General features: G+C 34.5%; 2 protein-coding genes and 1 pseudogene across 7 annotated transcripts; 1 reads left to right on the top strand and 2 right to left on the bottom strand.

The window, feature by feature from the left end:
• The first annotated feature begins 4,949 nt into the window (after positions 1-4,949).
• On the top strand, positions 4,950-8,197 carry LOC104741416 (serine carboxypeptidase-like 45). The gene is made up of 10 exons (XM_010462278.3): positions 4,950-5,545; positions 5,645-5,746; positions 5,838-5,933; positions 6,517-6,609; positions 6,685-6,764; positions 6,841-7,122; positions 7,223-7,347; positions 7,457-7,549; positions 7,625-7,742; positions 7,819-8,197. The coding sequence occupies exons 1-10, from the start codon at positions 5,209-5,211 to the stop codon at positions 7,966-7,968; spliced, it is 1,476 nt and encodes a 491-aa protein (XP_010460580.1). The 5' UTR covers positions 4,950-5,208; the 3' UTR covers positions 7,969-8,197.
• LOC104741417 (protein NEOXANTHIN-DEFICIENT 1) lies at positions 7,680-11,090 on the bottom strand. Of its 6 annotated transcripts, none has more exons than XR_015580177.1 (13): positions 10,743-10,973; positions 10,181-10,249; positions 10,006-10,083; positions 9,817-9,900; positions 9,665-9,728; positions 9,520-9,566; positions 9,327-9,385; positions 9,194-9,232; positions 8,775-8,943; positions 8,591-8,648; positions 8,456-8,512; positions 8,112-8,367; positions 7,680-7,964 (listed from the first exon to the last, which is right to left on the bottom strand). XR_015580177.1 is itself a non-coding variant. In XM_087484793.1 (13 exons), exons 3-12 carry the CDS (start codon positions 10,068-10,070, stop codon positions 8,157-8,159), a joined length of 849 nt encoding a protein of 282 aa, XP_087340919.1. In that variant the 5' UTR covers positions 10,071-10,083; positions 10,181-10,249; positions 10,743-10,973; the 3' UTR covers positions 7,680-7,964; positions 8,112-8,156. The 6 variants fall into 6 exon arrangements, 4 of the variants coding, with proteins under 4 accessions (XP_087340919.1, XP_010460583.1, XP_087340918.1 ...); XM_087484793.1 differs by having other exon boundaries at positions 9,331-9,385; XR_015580176.1 differs by lacking the exon at positions 10,181-10,249 and having other exon boundaries at positions 10,743-11,090.
• Positions 11,091-13,260: 2,170 nt separating this feature from the next.
• On the bottom strand, positions 13,261-16,052 carry LOC147928117 (uncharacterized; annotated as a pseudogene).
• Between the last annotated feature and the right edge of the window lie 42 nt (positions 16,053-16,094).

Here is a 16,094-nt window from a genome sequence, read left to right as displayed (position 1 = left end):
CATATATCACCCCAGAAAAATGAATAGCGTTTTTATCAACAAAAAAAAAAAGAAAAAGAAAAAAGAATAGTGTAAACAAAATTGGTGGGTACCTTTCTTTAGTAATCATAAAAATGGTTCACAAGTCATGCTATAGTTTTGTTTGGATCATATAATTACCTTAACGTAGGTTATATATAAGCCCTACATTTAACAAACAAATTGCGATGGAGAGTCAAAAGTTTAAATGAACTTTAAGTAAACTAATAATTTTTCAAAATAAGTGAATGTAGTAAGTACTAAGTAGTAGGGCAAACGACATTGGGACAATAAAGCAAGAGAAGAAGACACATATAAGAAAGGGCTCGGCTTTTAGTTAGTGTTTCCATTTGTAATTATTATGAATAAGAAAAAACAGTAAAACAAAGAAGAGGATAATGAGAAAATTGGGATATAAGAGACAAGACGTGAGAGGGTGGGGATGGGCCATTCCCACTCCTTTAGCCAACCCATAAAGGCAAAAGTTGTTTTTTGAGTTTCAGACCAAATGGACTCTGTCTCTTTTCCCTTTTTCATTTTTTTTTCTCTATTTTCAGTTCCCAACAAAATAGCTGTTCATATTAAAATATCCTCAAAGTTGTTTTTTGAGCAAGTTCTTGTCTTTTTATTCTTTTACATATTTATTGTTAAACATTGATTTACCAAGGTTTTTAATGGATGGCCTACCGCTACGGCAACCCGTGGTTAAAGATGGGAACAATCTCAACGACTGTACTTAGTCATCATTAATCGAGAAAACGATCCATTATATGATGTGTAAATTTGGGTAGATCTCTGTTTCTATTCCGATTCTATCTAGTAGAGTCCCTTATTTGCGTGTAGTAGTATATATATTTTTTAGAATGTGAATAAACAAGAAAAATTATTATCTACTTATTTATTTCGTCTTCCAATAAACCAAATACGTTGAAATAGACTATTACGTTATTCATAAAGCGTTACAGAACTATCTCATCTCTATAGAATTTGTTATGAAAAAAAAACCATTTAGTTGATATAACCAATAAAGAGCTTTTGCATCAATTAATTATTCAAAATATGTTGTTTTAATATCATAAGAAAAACATTGAAAAATGTTTATTGAAAAGAATATTGTTCTAAATCATTTTTTTAACTTTGTTGTCTTTGTTCCATTTGGTTTCTATGTTTCACCCCACTTGTTCGTCGTAGCCGCTAGCTAGTTCTTGTTATATTCCATTTTGTTATATCGCTAATATTTTGAGCCAAAACAAATAAATGAGATAAAATGACATATTTTCATCAAAGAAGATAAGATTTTCACTTAGAATTAGACTGTAAGAATTCAAACTCTTTCCTTTATTTCAAAAATTCACTAAAAATATATATTATACATGGAGCAATTACTAACCAAAGGCTTCGGCAATTGAAGAATGGGCGTGATTAAGAAATTGTATGTTAGGTTTTATATTTATTAAGATTCTTATGAACAATGAATATCATTTGTAAATAGAGAAACTAGAACTTTTAAAATGACATGGGTGACTTTAATACTTCAGAGGAGAATGTTAGGAACTAATAGGAGTAATTTCCGGCGACATTCTCGAGTGGGGAGCACTGTTACCTTGACCCCATCGTCATCATCATCACTATGATCCGTGATGGCTACGTTCATATAAGACGTCAAACGTGTGTCAATGAGCAATTATATCTCTCTTGAAAATCATCCTATAAAGCATTAAACGTTGTTCAGAAAGTTAAACATCGTATTGAAATATAAGAATGGTATGATCTAACCCTGTCAAATCAAATCATTCTTACAAAGATGTTTGATACTCTTGTTTATGTTTTCCATTTGATGCGTTCTTGTTCATGGAAACATTCGTTAGTTAATTGGGAAAAAAAACCACTGGGAAAAAGAACATTCGCTTAATAATAATAATCCATTAAGTTAAATCATTTGCGAGTCCTAGACACGTAGAGTTAGGTGTATTATCGTATTATCTTGTCCTTAATCAAAATACATGTGGCTCGATAAGTTACATCGTCGTCTTATGTTTTTGTTTGGAATTTCTATCTGAAGACCTAGAAAAAGAATATTTATCTTGTATTTTTTTCCTTTTCCTTGTTTATATCGGAAAGTTATTTAGCTTTTTTCTCAGCTTATATTTGGGTATAAAAAACACATCAAAAAGCTTCGACGAAGAATAAGAGAAAAGGTTTTAAAAAGACTTGGCTTACACTCAAAGTTCCCAAAAGCATAGTAGTATATACATGATTCTATACACATTCCCCCCCCAAAAAAAAACACAAAACTAGAGCATTAATAAACTTAACCACTTTTAAAATTTAAGGTAACAGTTTACCTATTTTTCAAACAAGTCGAGAAATAGGGATAAGTTTCTTAATTCCGAATTAAAAAAAAAAAATCGGCAATGGGTGCGTGGTGGAATGAAGAGGAGTTTAATTTAGTAAAACGAAAAAAAAACAGAAATGATTTGGCCTTGGGAAAGATGGAGAAAGCTTGGCGTGAAGCATCAAATTGGCTGTAAACAACGCACCTTTTGTTTGTATCTGTTTATCCATTTTGATCATCACTTGGGAGTGTACTATAGTAGTATTACTTTTGTTCATAGTGATGATATTGTATTTTTAAAAACTAAGATAACAGCAATGATTATTATGTATTATTTTTGACGTTCCACAACAAAATTTACCAACTGAATGTATATAATCGGAATAGACAATGACTAAAGAGTAACACACAATGAAGGTTCGTTTTCATACAAATGTAAGATATTTTCATGGAGGTACAAGTGACGATTATAAACTTAGATGCTGAATACTCCATAGTATTGACGATATAAACAGCAATGATTTTTTTTTTTTTTTTTTTTTGACGTTCCACAACAAAATTTACCAACTGAATGTATATATAAACGGAATAGACAAACGACTAAAGAGTAACACACAATGAAGGTTCGTTTTCATACAAATATGATCTTTTCATGGAGGTACAAGTGACGATTGGCAATGTTTTTTCTTTTGATAAATACGATTATACGAATATAGCAATCATGTGGTTTCTTAAGCAGAACACGATAATAAACTTAGATGTTGAATTGTCCATAGTTACTTACTATGGTACTATTGAGGTGAACACATCATGACACTTACATTTTAGAGTACTTGTACTTTATTTTACGAAGCAAAATAATAACGAAGCCATAAAAAAATAATTCAAAAAATCTTTTATATATATATATATATATATATATATGCTGGAAAAAAGTGACCCTTAAAAGTAATAAAATTGCTGAAAGGCATAATTGCATGCAGTGGTCTCTGCGAGTGCCATTGTTAAAAGTTCCTTTACACGCATACCATACCACTCTTGTGTTGTGGTTCTCAATTTGTTTGGCCTTATTTCTCTATCATGCCTAAAATTTAAATTATAGCTGGGCCAAACTCATCTTCTTCCTACTAGTATTCGTTCTTTTATTCTAAACTCCCGAAGTTTATAATTAGATATATAATTGTCTTTAGGGTCTCATATTTCTGTTACATGCTAAATCCCTGTGTTTATCTGACTCTTAAAAATCTTGCCCTTTCCAATGATTTTTTCATATGTATTTTGAAAATTTTAACATTAATGCAAAACACAAACGGATAGGGTTTCCAAATAATGTTTGAATTCAAAGAATTTTGCTGTGTTTTAATGTAAACAATCACGTTATCTGTATTTGAACTTTGAAGTAATATATTGTTAGTTTCAGACTTTCAAAAATGTTGTCATTGTGTAATAGATGAAAGTCCTTTGACCGTGTTGTTCATATAGAGCCGTAGAGGTTATGCAGTTTACAAACACATATACTCAAATGATATATCAACATTCTCACGCTAATACTATTTGTAAACTACCAAATATTATCTCTGGTCAAACATTATAAAAGTTTCTTGATGAAATCTGGAAGAAATATAAAAACAAAATTTAGTTGATAAAAACACTTCGACGGAGGAAAGAGCTCAAGGGATAAAGAGACTTTTTGGTGTTGCGGAGTTGAGGGGGTGGGAGTTGGTTGAGTGAACTCCAGCCACGCTAGCTCCATTTGCTGATGACACTCCCTTACTTGCAAACATCATCAAAAATTAATTATTTTGTGATAAAATTAGTAAATTCGCTGATTATTCGCTAATTGTCTCTCTATTTTGATCTAATTTTCAGTGTCACAAAGTAGCTTTTTATCTTCTAGATATATATTTCCCTTTCTATTTATACTTTTTTCTCTTTTTGAAAAAATAATAATAGTGGACTTTAGGAGTACAAACATTATTGGAAATGTGGATTATTTCCTCCATTTTATACTTATTGGATTCAAACCATCACTAGAAAGTGTTTTGGTCCACATTTGATATTCTTTTTGTTTCAAATTATTAGATATGTTATACAAAAAAAAAATGGTCCAAAAAGTTAGATGTGTTCTATGATTTTTTATTATATAGATCTCCCTATCATTTCATTTTTACGCAGAAGAAATCTTTTAATAACTATAAATGATATAATTGTAATTACAAATAATTTCTTAGGGAGTGTATTCAATCTAATATTCCAAGTTGAATAGAACCCCCCTTAGTATATGTGAAATCTTATATTTTGAAACATGGCGAGAGACTAGGGAGTATACTTTTTTTTTTGTGTGTGTGCTAATCCAATCAACTATACGAGTAAATTTACATTAAAATTTAGAAATGGAGTAGAGTTGGAGAAAATTTCAACTATGATATAGAATTACTCTATTTTGAAGAAAAATAAGTTGGAAATGCTTTGAAATTAGATGACCATTGTTTATTTGCGGTTGAATGCAGAGCCACTCCAGCATATTTTAGGCTACGTACAAATGAAAAATAAAGAAATCTATCAATATAAATGAGTTTTATGGAAAAAAACATTTGGTGAATCCACAGGATCAATAAAAAAAAGTTTTTTCTACCGTCAAACTTCATGTGGGCTGCTAAAGTATATAAATTAACATAGCTAATGCCGCAAGCTCATGCTTGGTTTCATGGCCGGTATAGTAATAGTACCGCTAATTTTTACCGCACTGGTGTATACATAAGTTACCTATGTGGTTAAATGTTACCAATAAATAACACCCATATGTAAAAACATTATAAAAAGATACATAAGAAAAAAGGTGAATCTTGATATAAATGTACAGAGCAGCAAGTGGGAAAACAAAGACCAAAGTCATCTTCCTTCTTCTCAAACCAAACAAACCACCAAGAAGAAGTGACATCATGTCTCCTCCTCCTCATCTCCAATGGCTAACAATCTCCTTTGCCCTAATCCTCTTTCTTAGCTCTTCCAGTGTTCTGTCCCACTCCTCCGATCGGGTCACCAGTTTACCCGGTCAACCCCAAGTAGGATTTCAGCAATACTCCGGTTATGTCACTGTGGACGACAAGAAACAGAGAGCTCTGTTTTACTACTTCGCCGAGGCTGAAACTGATCCAACCTCTAAGCCTCTCGTCCTCTGGCTCAATGGAGGTTCGTTTCAACTTTCAAACCTTCACTCTCTCAACCACCAAATTTACATTATATAGAGACAGTACATAGAAAAAATGAGAAATGTGAGTGTAAATGCAGGACCAGGATGTTCATCTTTGGGTGTTGGTGCATTCTCAGAGAACGGACCTTTTAGACCCAAAGGACCAATCTTGGTCAAGAATTACCATAGCTGGAACCAAGGTTACTAAAATTAGAATCAAGTCTTGTTCTTCAACAACCCAAACTTTTTATAAAGTCTTGATTTTTAAATTTTGTTTGGTTGTGGTTGCAGAGGCTAATATGTTGTATCTGGAGACACCTGTTGGAGTTGGATTCTCTTATTCAACTCAGAGCTCTTCTTATGAGGGTGTCAATGATAAGATCACTGGTTAATCTTCTTCTCCCTTAAACCCTTCTTTTTAATTATTTCTTAATCTAAATATTAAGTTTCTTGTTTTTGAGTTTTTGATTTTATGAGAAACTGTGCTTTGCTGAATCTATTGATTTAGACTTTGCATACTTTTCTGTCTTTTTTTTTCTTCCTTTTTCTAAATTCAGCAACAACAGAAAAAAGAAACAAATCAAAAGTACGATTTTGTAACCACCAGAAATAAAATAAAAAAGACATCTTTTTCACACCAAAAAAGCTTTGGCTTCTTTGTTATGATGATATTGATAGGTGTTACTGTGACCTGTGAATGTCATTTCTTTTGTTTTGTTCTTCTTTTTACAGGAAAATAAAAAAAAAGTGGAATATTATTTATATGTTTTCCAAAATACTAAAAGATTCAGCTTTTGTTTCTTTGTTTTGTGTCTCATCTCAGACTCTGACAAAAATAAAGAACAAAAGAATTCGACCTTTTGTGCAGATCACATCTGGGATTATTATTCTCTTCTTCTTGTTTCTTTCTGTTTTGTCTTTTAACTTCTCAAACTCTCTTTTTGTCTTTTGTTTTGGTTTGCCACTTCAGCTAGAGACAACCTTGTGTTCTTGCAAAGATGGTTCCTCAAATTCCCTCATTATCTCAATCGAAGTCTCTTCATCACTGGTGAAAGCTATGCTGGTAATGTTCCCTCTTTTAATTCAGTCAGCTCTCTAGTTGTGAAGTTTCGTAGCTAATGCTTTGATGCAAATGTAGGCCATTATGTTCCCCAGTTAGCTCAGCTTATGATTCAGTACAACAAGAAGCATCATTTATTCAATCTCAGAGGAATTGCTGTAAGTCATAATATGGTTATATATAGATGTTTTGTCATTTCAATATGGTTATATGTTTTTAATCCGGTTTTTGTAGATTGGCAATCCGGTTCTGGAGTTTGCTACTGACTTTAATTCGCGGGCTGAGTACTTCTGGTCTCATGGCTTGATATCAGATTCGACGTACAAAATGTTTACTTCTTATTGTAACTACTCGCGCTATGTGAGTGAGTACTATAGAGGGTCAATGTCTAGTATATGCTCTAAAGTGATGAGTCAAGTTAGCACTGAGACAAGTCGATTTGTCGACAAATATGATGTTACTCTCGATGTCTGCATTCCCTCTGTGCTATCTCAATCCAAAGTAGTAAGCCCTAACGTGAGTCACAACACAACATAACAAACATAAATATTTTGAGCTTTGTTATTTTCTCTGTGACTGTGTTTATGAACTTTGTTTTATTCTTTGGAATGAACAGCAAGTGGGAGAATCTGTGGATGTCTGTGTCGAAGATGAGACCGTGAACTATCTAAACCGAAGAGATGTCCAAGAAGCTCTTCATGCTCGGCTCATTGGAGTACGTGAATGGACAGTTTGCAGCAAGTTAGTAATCCTTTTCTTCTCCAACAGTTTTGCAGATGACTGCAATTAATGTGTAGTAGTTATTGAACAAAAATGGTCTTTGTTTTTGGTTTTCTCTTGATTATGACAGTGTGCTTGATTACCAATTGCTTGATGTGGAAAAACCAACGATTAATATCGTAGGGAGCCTTGTTAGAGCTGGAGTTCCAGTTCTTGTCTACAGGTAATATATCAATGTCTCTGTTAAACAGTACTTATCTTCATGATTTAATTGGTGGATGTTTTCTTGTAAGAACAGTGGAGATCAAGATTCTGTGATCCCTTTGACCGGAAGTAGAACCTTAGTGAGCAGATTGGCCAAACAACTAGGACTGAGAACAAGTGTGCCTTATCGAGTCTGGTTTGCAGGACAGCAGGTAAAGAAACAACATTCTCTAATAGTACAAAGAGAACGATGAAAAACAAACTAACACATTGCTTTTGGTGTTTCAGGTTGGCGGGTGGACTCAAGTCTATGGTAATGTCTTGTCATTTGCAACGGTGCGAGGAGCTTCACACGAGGTCCCATTCTCACAGCCTGAGAGATCACTTGTGCTTTTCAAGGCGTTCCTGAACGGTCATCCTCTTCCTGAAGAGTTCTGATATTTTACCAGGAATTGTTGAGCTTATGTAAGTATAAAAAAAAATAGATTTTGGCAAAAGGCTTATCCTAAGAATGGCTTATTTGATCGGCAGAAAAAAGAATCCGAAAAGCAGAAAGATTTGTTTTTGTAAAGATGTAAAACCTTGTAGGAAGGAAGTTGTATGTTCTTGGAATTTGAGTGTTGTGTTTACTTTGAAGGGTAAATTACAACAGGAGCTTCTACTTGCATTGTTAAGCATTTGAATTGAAGAGCTATGATTGGTTTCGATAGCATCACAGCAATGCTTAACCGCCTTTCATTTTCAAGCGACTCTTGTGATGTCTGATTACATTCTGACAAAAATTTTGTCTCATCTTCCGAAGCTCCTGATACAACCGCAGGTCTCACCGGCCTCACCCTGCAAGATTCAATACAAAATTCCTTTTAACAAGTGTTTGTCGCAATTCTATTGATAGATTGTTCTAAAGTGGAAGCAGTAATAACACCTGCAGTGGAGATGGCATGAGTATTTGAGCAGGTTTGAGTTGTACTTTGTATTGCCACTGCCATAATTTGACATTCTTGATGAGCTTACAAGCCAAGTCTCTTATAACAAACAATCAAAAGAACCATACTTTTACCTAAAACTCGGGAGAGCCATTTTGATTGCAGGTCCCATCCAGTTTCCGACTTTGGTCTCTAAATTTAAGTTGGTCAGTTTGAAACCATAGTTAGATATCAAAGCATGACATCAGTTTTCTCAGAACATATTACTTAGAGCGTTAGAGGCTTAAGTTAAGTTAGGCCAAGAAACAAAGAACTAACCGTCTGATCTAATTTGGATGTTGCAGATATCTGCAGAAGCAGCAGCATCAACTTCACTAACTTTAACCTCCACCATATCCTCAGGATGAGCCAGAGTAGTTCCCAACCCAAATGTGTCCAAGAAACCAAAAGCCCTGTCCCTTTTTCGCTTTGGAACTGCAGTGATTTTCTGTTCACAAACACAGAAATCACTTTTACTCAACACAGTACCTAAAAGAACAATCAAGACACATGTTTCATCCCATTTTCCAAGATTTTAGGAAGAATATATTTTGTAGTGAATAATTGCAATGTCTCCACTTTAAGTAGACAGAAGTAATATTGTTTTCCTCAATTGGTAGTTAAAAAGAAACATATTGAGAGACTAATCAGTAATTATTAAAAGCTAAATCAACTTTAAAGACCAAAGTGACACTAACTTTTGAAAATCTTGCAACTTGGCTTGGGAGTCCTACTTCCTGCAACACCACCATGTCATATAATAATGCATTATTACTCTCTAATCTCTCTTCATTCCATTATTAGAGAGCAAAGAGACAAAAGTAGACCCACCTACCTTGCGTCCATGATGACAAGCCTCATCGCTGTTCACAAGCACCCTCGCAGCCCATCTGAAATATAAACGAGATATTTATTCCAGTTGATAAAGCATGAATCTATTTAACAGAATATTCCCCAACTAGGCCACCTTAAGCTTTACTAAAGAATGATTATACTAGTGCAAGAAGGGGAGACAAAAACATACGCGCATGATGTAGGAGGGTTCCATACAATCCCTGCAATTACAACAAGCTGGAAAAAGCAACAAAAAAAGCAAGAGAAACGATCAAAGAATGTTGTAGGATGATAAGTTTGAGTCAGTAGGGAGAAGAGGAATGAAAAGAAGAGACCTCGTCAAAGACACCAGCGGGACTATCATCGTAGCTAGCAAGGAAAAACCCACCAAGAGTGTATCTGACAAGCATATAAGAAACAGTAATGGTCAAAGCAGTTATAAGAAGGATAATAAACAGCAATGAGAGCCTAGACAAATGCTTTTTACCCAAAAGCTTCAACTAGTCGAAACTCTTTGGGGATGAATGCTCGAGCTGTTGCAGCCTTCACAAGATGAATCTGGTACAACGCACTGAAAGCACATTAAAGATGAAAATTCAGCAACGCAGACACTAGAAGAAGGCTTGAGAAAAATCTTAGAAAAGCTACAAAAAAAAAAAAGTAGAGTTTTTCTTGCCTTCCTTTGAAAATCCAAGGAGGCTTGGCATAGCCAGATGAAATCCTCGTTTTATCAACGTCCATGGATTGATGCAATCTAGGTGGCCACATGTAAAAAAAAAGAACATATACCTTAAGAGACAAGTTAAGAAGAAACATGAGCAGACATGGGAGCTTGCTCAAATCAAACTTACTACATACACCTAGTATCAGAGAGATGTTGTTAACAAATTGAGCAAAGATCCAAAACTTGAGATCAAAATCTGCAACACATTCAATCAATGAAACTATACCAAAAAAGGGTGTACATATTACATATAACAACAGATAAGATAAAAGACAGAATCCTAAACACAAGGTAGGCAAACAACACAGTCATATATCCAAATTGCCAACTTTTTCTCTAATTGTAAACTCTAATTTGGGTATATAATCCCACTGCAAGAAAAAAACACTACAGATTTTTGAGGACGCAAAGACTCGATGTCTTCAATATCAAAACACAAACACAAGAATTGGAAGAAGAGGAAGAAGAAAAGAAAAATCAAACAGAGTGTAAGTAACCCAGAAACTGTTGCATTGGAGAGTGTCCGAAGAAAATTAAATTAGAAAAAACAAGCGATAACCCAAGATTAGGATAGCAATTCACAAGTAGAGAGATTAGCAGAACTCTACTACTACATTATAAAAAAAAAAAAATTGGAAGAAGAAACAAAAATGTAATACAAGAAGAAGAAGAAGAAGAAAAATCCAAACCTCGTTTTACAAAACCCTCGAGAACTGGAACCGGGGTTTCAAGAGAGGAATCAGATAAGGAGCGAAAGGTTTCGCCTTTAGCGAGATCGAAGACTGTGAATTTTGATTGAGCAAAGTGTTCGTTCTTTTATGAAAAATAAAAATGAAAACTTTTTAAGTAAATTCCAAAGTCTTTTAGTAGTGTAAAATAAAAAGAAGAGGAACCGACAGAGAGAAAGGGGAAGGTTCGTTGGTATTGGTAATAGAAGAGGAGGAGGAGAAGTGGATTGTGGATAGGCTTTTTTTTTTTTGTGTTCTTTTCTTTGTCCAATCAGAAAAACTTGTGTGCTCCTTTCTCTCTTTGAAGCTTTTTTTTTCTTGATTTCGCGCCAATCCCAAGTTAACATCATCCTCCACTTTCTTCATTAGCTAATCATTTAATTGATTGTCTAATTTAATCAAAGGAATAGTTAGGATAAAACATGTTTGTTGTTGTCATCTGATTCAATAAATTTACAAACTGTGTAACGGTTAATGTTGGTTTTAAGCCTCTTAATTTGTTTGTTTTAACTTAGTTTAGAGGGGTTTATTGGTTCTATGATTTTAATGGATTTGGAAATCCAAACAAAATTCATGTGTTATTCAATCATTGATTTTAAAATACTTATCAAAATTATGTGTTATTGGTTCTATGATTTACAAATTCTTGTTAAAATACTATGTTATTCATTTAATGATTTGTTTTTGGATTTCAAAATCCACATTATGTTTTAAATGGATTTGAATGAATTTGAAATTGCAAAATAGAAAGATTCAAATCCAAAGATAAAACATTTATTTCAAAATTCATGTTTTTTGATTTTTAGAATTTACAAATCCATATAGATTTCAAACATTTATTTCAAAATCTATGAATTTTGCACAGCCTATTATTTCATGTACATGTTGTATATGTATCACAACGGATGGCCATAGTTCTCACCATTTTTCTCATAGAAATCTTTTTATATAGTTTTGTCAACGTAATTAAGCAAAACGAGGATAGAAAACTAGAACCGCCGATCACTTAATAAATCAAAACTTTGGAGACAACGTTTTTGGCAAAAGAGCTAGGTGCGATTGCATAAGCTAGCCGCAGCTTTTTCATTTGTCTATTAATAAAGTTAGTGGAAACTTTTTTATTTCATTTTTCTATCATCTATTTGTGAATGTCCGTCCTAAAGCAATCACTTTAAAAAGATCTCACAAGTCACAATCTGTCATTCATACAGATTCATCAGGATCTGCATATATCATAATATACGCCTAACTTTTTTCTGCATAAATCTTAAGAGTATATTTTAAAAACACAGACTAAAATATAAAAATGACAAAAAAAAAAAAACATTATAACCTTTAAAGTAATCAGATTCCTGAGGACAATAAACAATTTGGGATTTGCAACTATCATTGTAACATGGGATCCATCTAGAAGGAACGGCGGATCCACGTTAGAGTAGGGAGGAGCAGTTGCTACTGTCAAATTTTTTAGACAAATGTTATTTTATAACAGTTTTGAATTATGATTTTGGTAATAAATTCTTTTTTACCCTTGTTACTCAGTTTTTTCTATATTCACACGTTTTTTACATCAAATGCGTCTTCCAATCTATACAAACCCAAGTTAAAAGTCCAATTTGTCTATTTATTTTACCAATATTACAACCCGTATACTTTTAATAGCATTGTGTTACTTAAAAAATTAACTAATTTTTTTTAAATAGGTTGTCTTTCTTAAATAAAATTTGAGTTATATTTTTCACCAAAAAACTTGAATTCTTATAATTTTTTTTTTCCGTTTCAGTTAAAATTTGCCCTTAAAATTTGACTAAATTTTTTTTCTAGATCTGCTACTGTCTAGAAGTACATCTTGCAAATAACGTTATCAATTGATGGGAAACCAATCAAGTAGTTGAACCTGTAAATTTCCTTATTAGAAGCAAGTGGTGACACTACATTGTTTGGAATTTTGTGAAACCGCTGGGCGCTGGCTTAGTAGGTTCGACTCATGTCACTCTCAAGATATGCTTACGATGGACTGCGAAATTACTAGATTTTCTCTTTTACGTCAAAAGATAATAATTGCACATTTTGACATTAAAATATTAGCGAATCTTATCTATAGTCCGTCGTCCATGTTTTTCTTGTACTTGTTTTATCATTTATGGAAGCCTAACCCACTTTTGAATAAGATATATCATATACTCTATGAACACATCATGCATAATCTATTCATGACTTAGATGCTCACACAAAATATAAAAAATAAAAGATTTAACTCATTATCTCTCTGTGAATGCAAGTACATTTTAGACATCATGGAAATATTTTGAAAGCTCAAACGACTAGTCCACTATCCACCACGTCAGCATGTTCGCCCCAAGGCCGCCCCAACCCTTATCCACGTTTGTTCCAACAGTATCTCTTATCTTTTTTTTAGTCGGCCAACATTTCTTTCCATTAAAGTGAAAAAGAACAGAGTTTTACATGATTAACAGACTCAAGAGATAACCATTAGAGAGTTTTCAATTCTAGTTTTTTTAGTTAATACATCAGCAAATGCATTTGATGTCCTACTAACAAATGTGAAATGATGGAGACTAGTGGACAACGCAAATATGTCTTCCAAATAGCCTTGAACTTTTGCAATCTCATCCGGTGGCTTGCCTTGCTTTTTAGCTTTCTGTAGATATGTATAAATGGTCTTCGAGTCTCCACAGAAAACTACTGGATGGTAGTCCAAACACTTGACCTGGAGGAGTGCCTCTTTGATCGCAATGGCTTGTGCTTCAAGAGCTGAATTGATGGGTTCAATTGATGAGGATCCTTTGAGAATACATTTGCCCTGAGTATTGTGCATTGTCCATCCTATCCCAGCTCTGCTTTGATTATTTAGCCATGACTCATCTGTATAACAATAGAGGGAATTAGTTTGGTTTAAAACAGCACCTTTGGTGGCTATATTAGTCTTCTTCTGCTGTTCATGCTTATTGTCGTGAGTCAACAAGCCATTGTTCGCCTCCTTCCATAGTCTAAAATCCATGAGGGCTTTGCGTATAATATTGGGGATGGACCATCTTTTGTTGTTGTAAAGAAGGTCATTGCGAGCTTTCCAAATCCGCCAGCCAATGAATGGGAAAATGTACTCCTTTGGGGAGGCTACGTTTTCCGCTGAGATGAGAATCTGAATAATTTTAGCAAGAGAATTGTGAGAGTCTAGCTGACCTGCATTGATAGGCACAAGAGAAAGCTCCCAAACTTCTCTTGATATTCTCCAGTGGAAAAGGAGGTGTATGATGATCTCTTGTGCTTCTCCACAAAAATGACATTCTCGTGGAATATTTATGTTCCTCAATACCAATGTCTCAGCAACCGGAAGAGCATTATGAAGGGCTCTGCACCAAAAGTGCTTGATTTTCGGTGGAACATGCAAAGACCACAATGATTTCCAAAGTTTATTTACTATTGGGATAGACTCTTCCTCCACTTTTGTGAGTTGATGGTAACCTGACTTTACTGAATAATGACCATTTTTGGTAAACGTCCAAATAGGAATATCATGTACCTTGGCGAGACGTGGTCTGATCCTCCGAATATGGCTAATATCTTGTGGGTACACTAAGTCGCGTAATTTCTCCTCATTCCACTGATTCGTGCTTGGTGTTAGAAGATCCACCACCTTGAGTGAGTTTTGATTTGTCTGATCTGGATTTGCTCTCCTGGCTGGACGAGGAGGGTTATCAATCCACGGATCTTGCCATATTCTCACAGTGTTACCATCTCCTACTCTCCATTTGAGGCCTTGTTGGACAAGTTGTATACCTTGGTATATGCTTCTCCAGGCATGACTAGGCCGATGTCCCAGCTTTGCATCCATCAACACCGATTGTGAAAAGTACTTAGCTTGGAGGACTCTTGCAAGAAGGGATTGAGGTTCCTTAAGCATTTTCCATGTCTGTTTCGCTAATAAGGCAATGTTGAAGTGAAGAAGATCTTTGAATCCCATTCCTCCATATTGCTTCAGCTTGGTCATCTTGTCCCAAGAAATCCAAGGTATTTTGTTCTTGTCTTTTGCTCTAGACCACAAAAACTTCATGATTTGTCCTGTAGATGATTTTTGATTTTCTGAGGTAGCAAAAAACAAGACATTGCATAAGTAGGAAGAGCAGTAACAACAACTTTAATTAATACTTCCTTCCCTCCTGGAGATAAGAGTTTAGAATACCAGCTATTCAACTTGTTTTGCACTTTCTGCGATATATAAGCAAAAACATTTTCTTTATTTCGCCCTATCACTTCTGGCAAACCCAGATATTTCCCGAACCCGCCATTTTTATTAATCCCTAGAGAATTCATAATACTCTGCTGGACATTTGGGTGGACAGTCTTACCAAATTGAATAGCCAACTTTTGGAAGTTGACATGTTGGCCTGACGTTGCTGCATATATCCTTAGTAAATTGATAACTCTTTGGCATTCTTCTTCATCAGCTTTACAAAATATAAGGGAATCATCATCAAAGAACAAATGGGATATAACAGGGCCATTCCTACTTGCTTTGAAACCATGAATGTGATTTGCTTTGACTGCTTCTGAAATTAAAGCAGATAATCCTTCTGTACATAGTAAGTAGAGATAAGGTGAGAGAGGGTCACCTTGTTGAAGACCTCTTTGTGGTATGAGCTTTTTGGAGGGGGAGCCATTAAGAAGCACTGAATAGGAGACTGTTGTGATGCACTTCATGACCCACTGGCACCACTTATCTGCAAAACCTAATCTTTTTAGAATAGCCGCAATATAATTCCATTCAATTTTATCAAAAGCTTCTAACTTTAACACCATGAAGGGAGTCTTGATTTTTTTTGTGCTCAATGAATGGAGGAGCTCATGGGTAATAATAATATTATCTGTAATTAATCTGCCAGGGATGAATGCATATGGAAATTCAGATATCAGAGAATGCAACCAGGGTTTAAGTCTTTCTGCCAAGATTTTAGAGATTAGCTTATATGCTATATTGCATAAACTAATCGTTCTAAAATCTTTTACTTGGGTGGGTGAGGCAACTTTGGGAATAAGGCAGATATGTGTATGGTTTAGTTGCGGGTCTAGATAACCAGTATCAAAAAAATGAGTAATAAACTTGATCACACCTGGTTTGATATCATTCCAATGATATTTGTAGAATCCCGCGCTTAGACCATCAAGACCTGGTGCTTTGTCAACGTTCATGCTAGATAGAGCATCATAGATTTCTTTCTCAGTTACTAAGGCAGTGAGTTGTTGGTTCATCTCCTGTGTGACTCTTGGTTGCAAGTGCTGGAGAATGGCATC

The sequence above is a fragment of the Camelina sativa genome, chromosome 14, assembly GCF_030686135.1.
Source record: "Camelina sativa cultivar CO46 ecotype springtype chromosome 14, ASM3068613v1".
NCBI lineage: Eukaryota > Viridiplantae > Streptophyta > Magnoliopsida > Brassicales > Brassicaceae > Camelina > Camelina sativa.
Note: the sequence above shows the minus strand (reverse complement) of the source record. Positions and strands in the feature narration are given on the sequence as shown.

Excerpts from the sequence above, each read along its gene's own strand:
- LOC104741417 (XM_087484791.1), bottom strand. The coding sequence starts at position 10,097 with ATGTGGCCACCTAGATTGCATCAATCCATGGACGTTGATAAAACGAGG. Across the intron at positions 9,386-9,519 it reads AACCCTCCTACATCATGCGC|ATGGGCTGCGAGGGTGCTTG; the intron begins GTATGTTTTTGT and ends TTTATATTTCAG. Across the intron at positions 9,233-9,330 it reads CTTGTCATCATGGACGCAAG|GAAGTAGGACTCCCAAGCCA; the intron begins GTAGGTGGGTCT and ends GTGGTGTTGCAG.
- LOC104741416 (XM_010462278.3), top strand. The coding sequence starts at position 5,209 with ATGTACAGAGCAGCAAGTGGGAAAACAAAGACCAAAGTCATCTTCCTT. Across the intron at positions 5,747-5,837 it reads TTACCATAGCTGGAACCAAG|AGGCTAATATGTTGTATCTG; the intron begins GTTACTAAAATT and ends TTGTGGTTGCAG. Across the intron at positions 7,348-7,456 it reads GAATGGACAGTTTGCAGCAA|TGTGCTTGATTACCAATTGC; the intron begins GTTAGTAATCCT and ends TGATTATGACAG.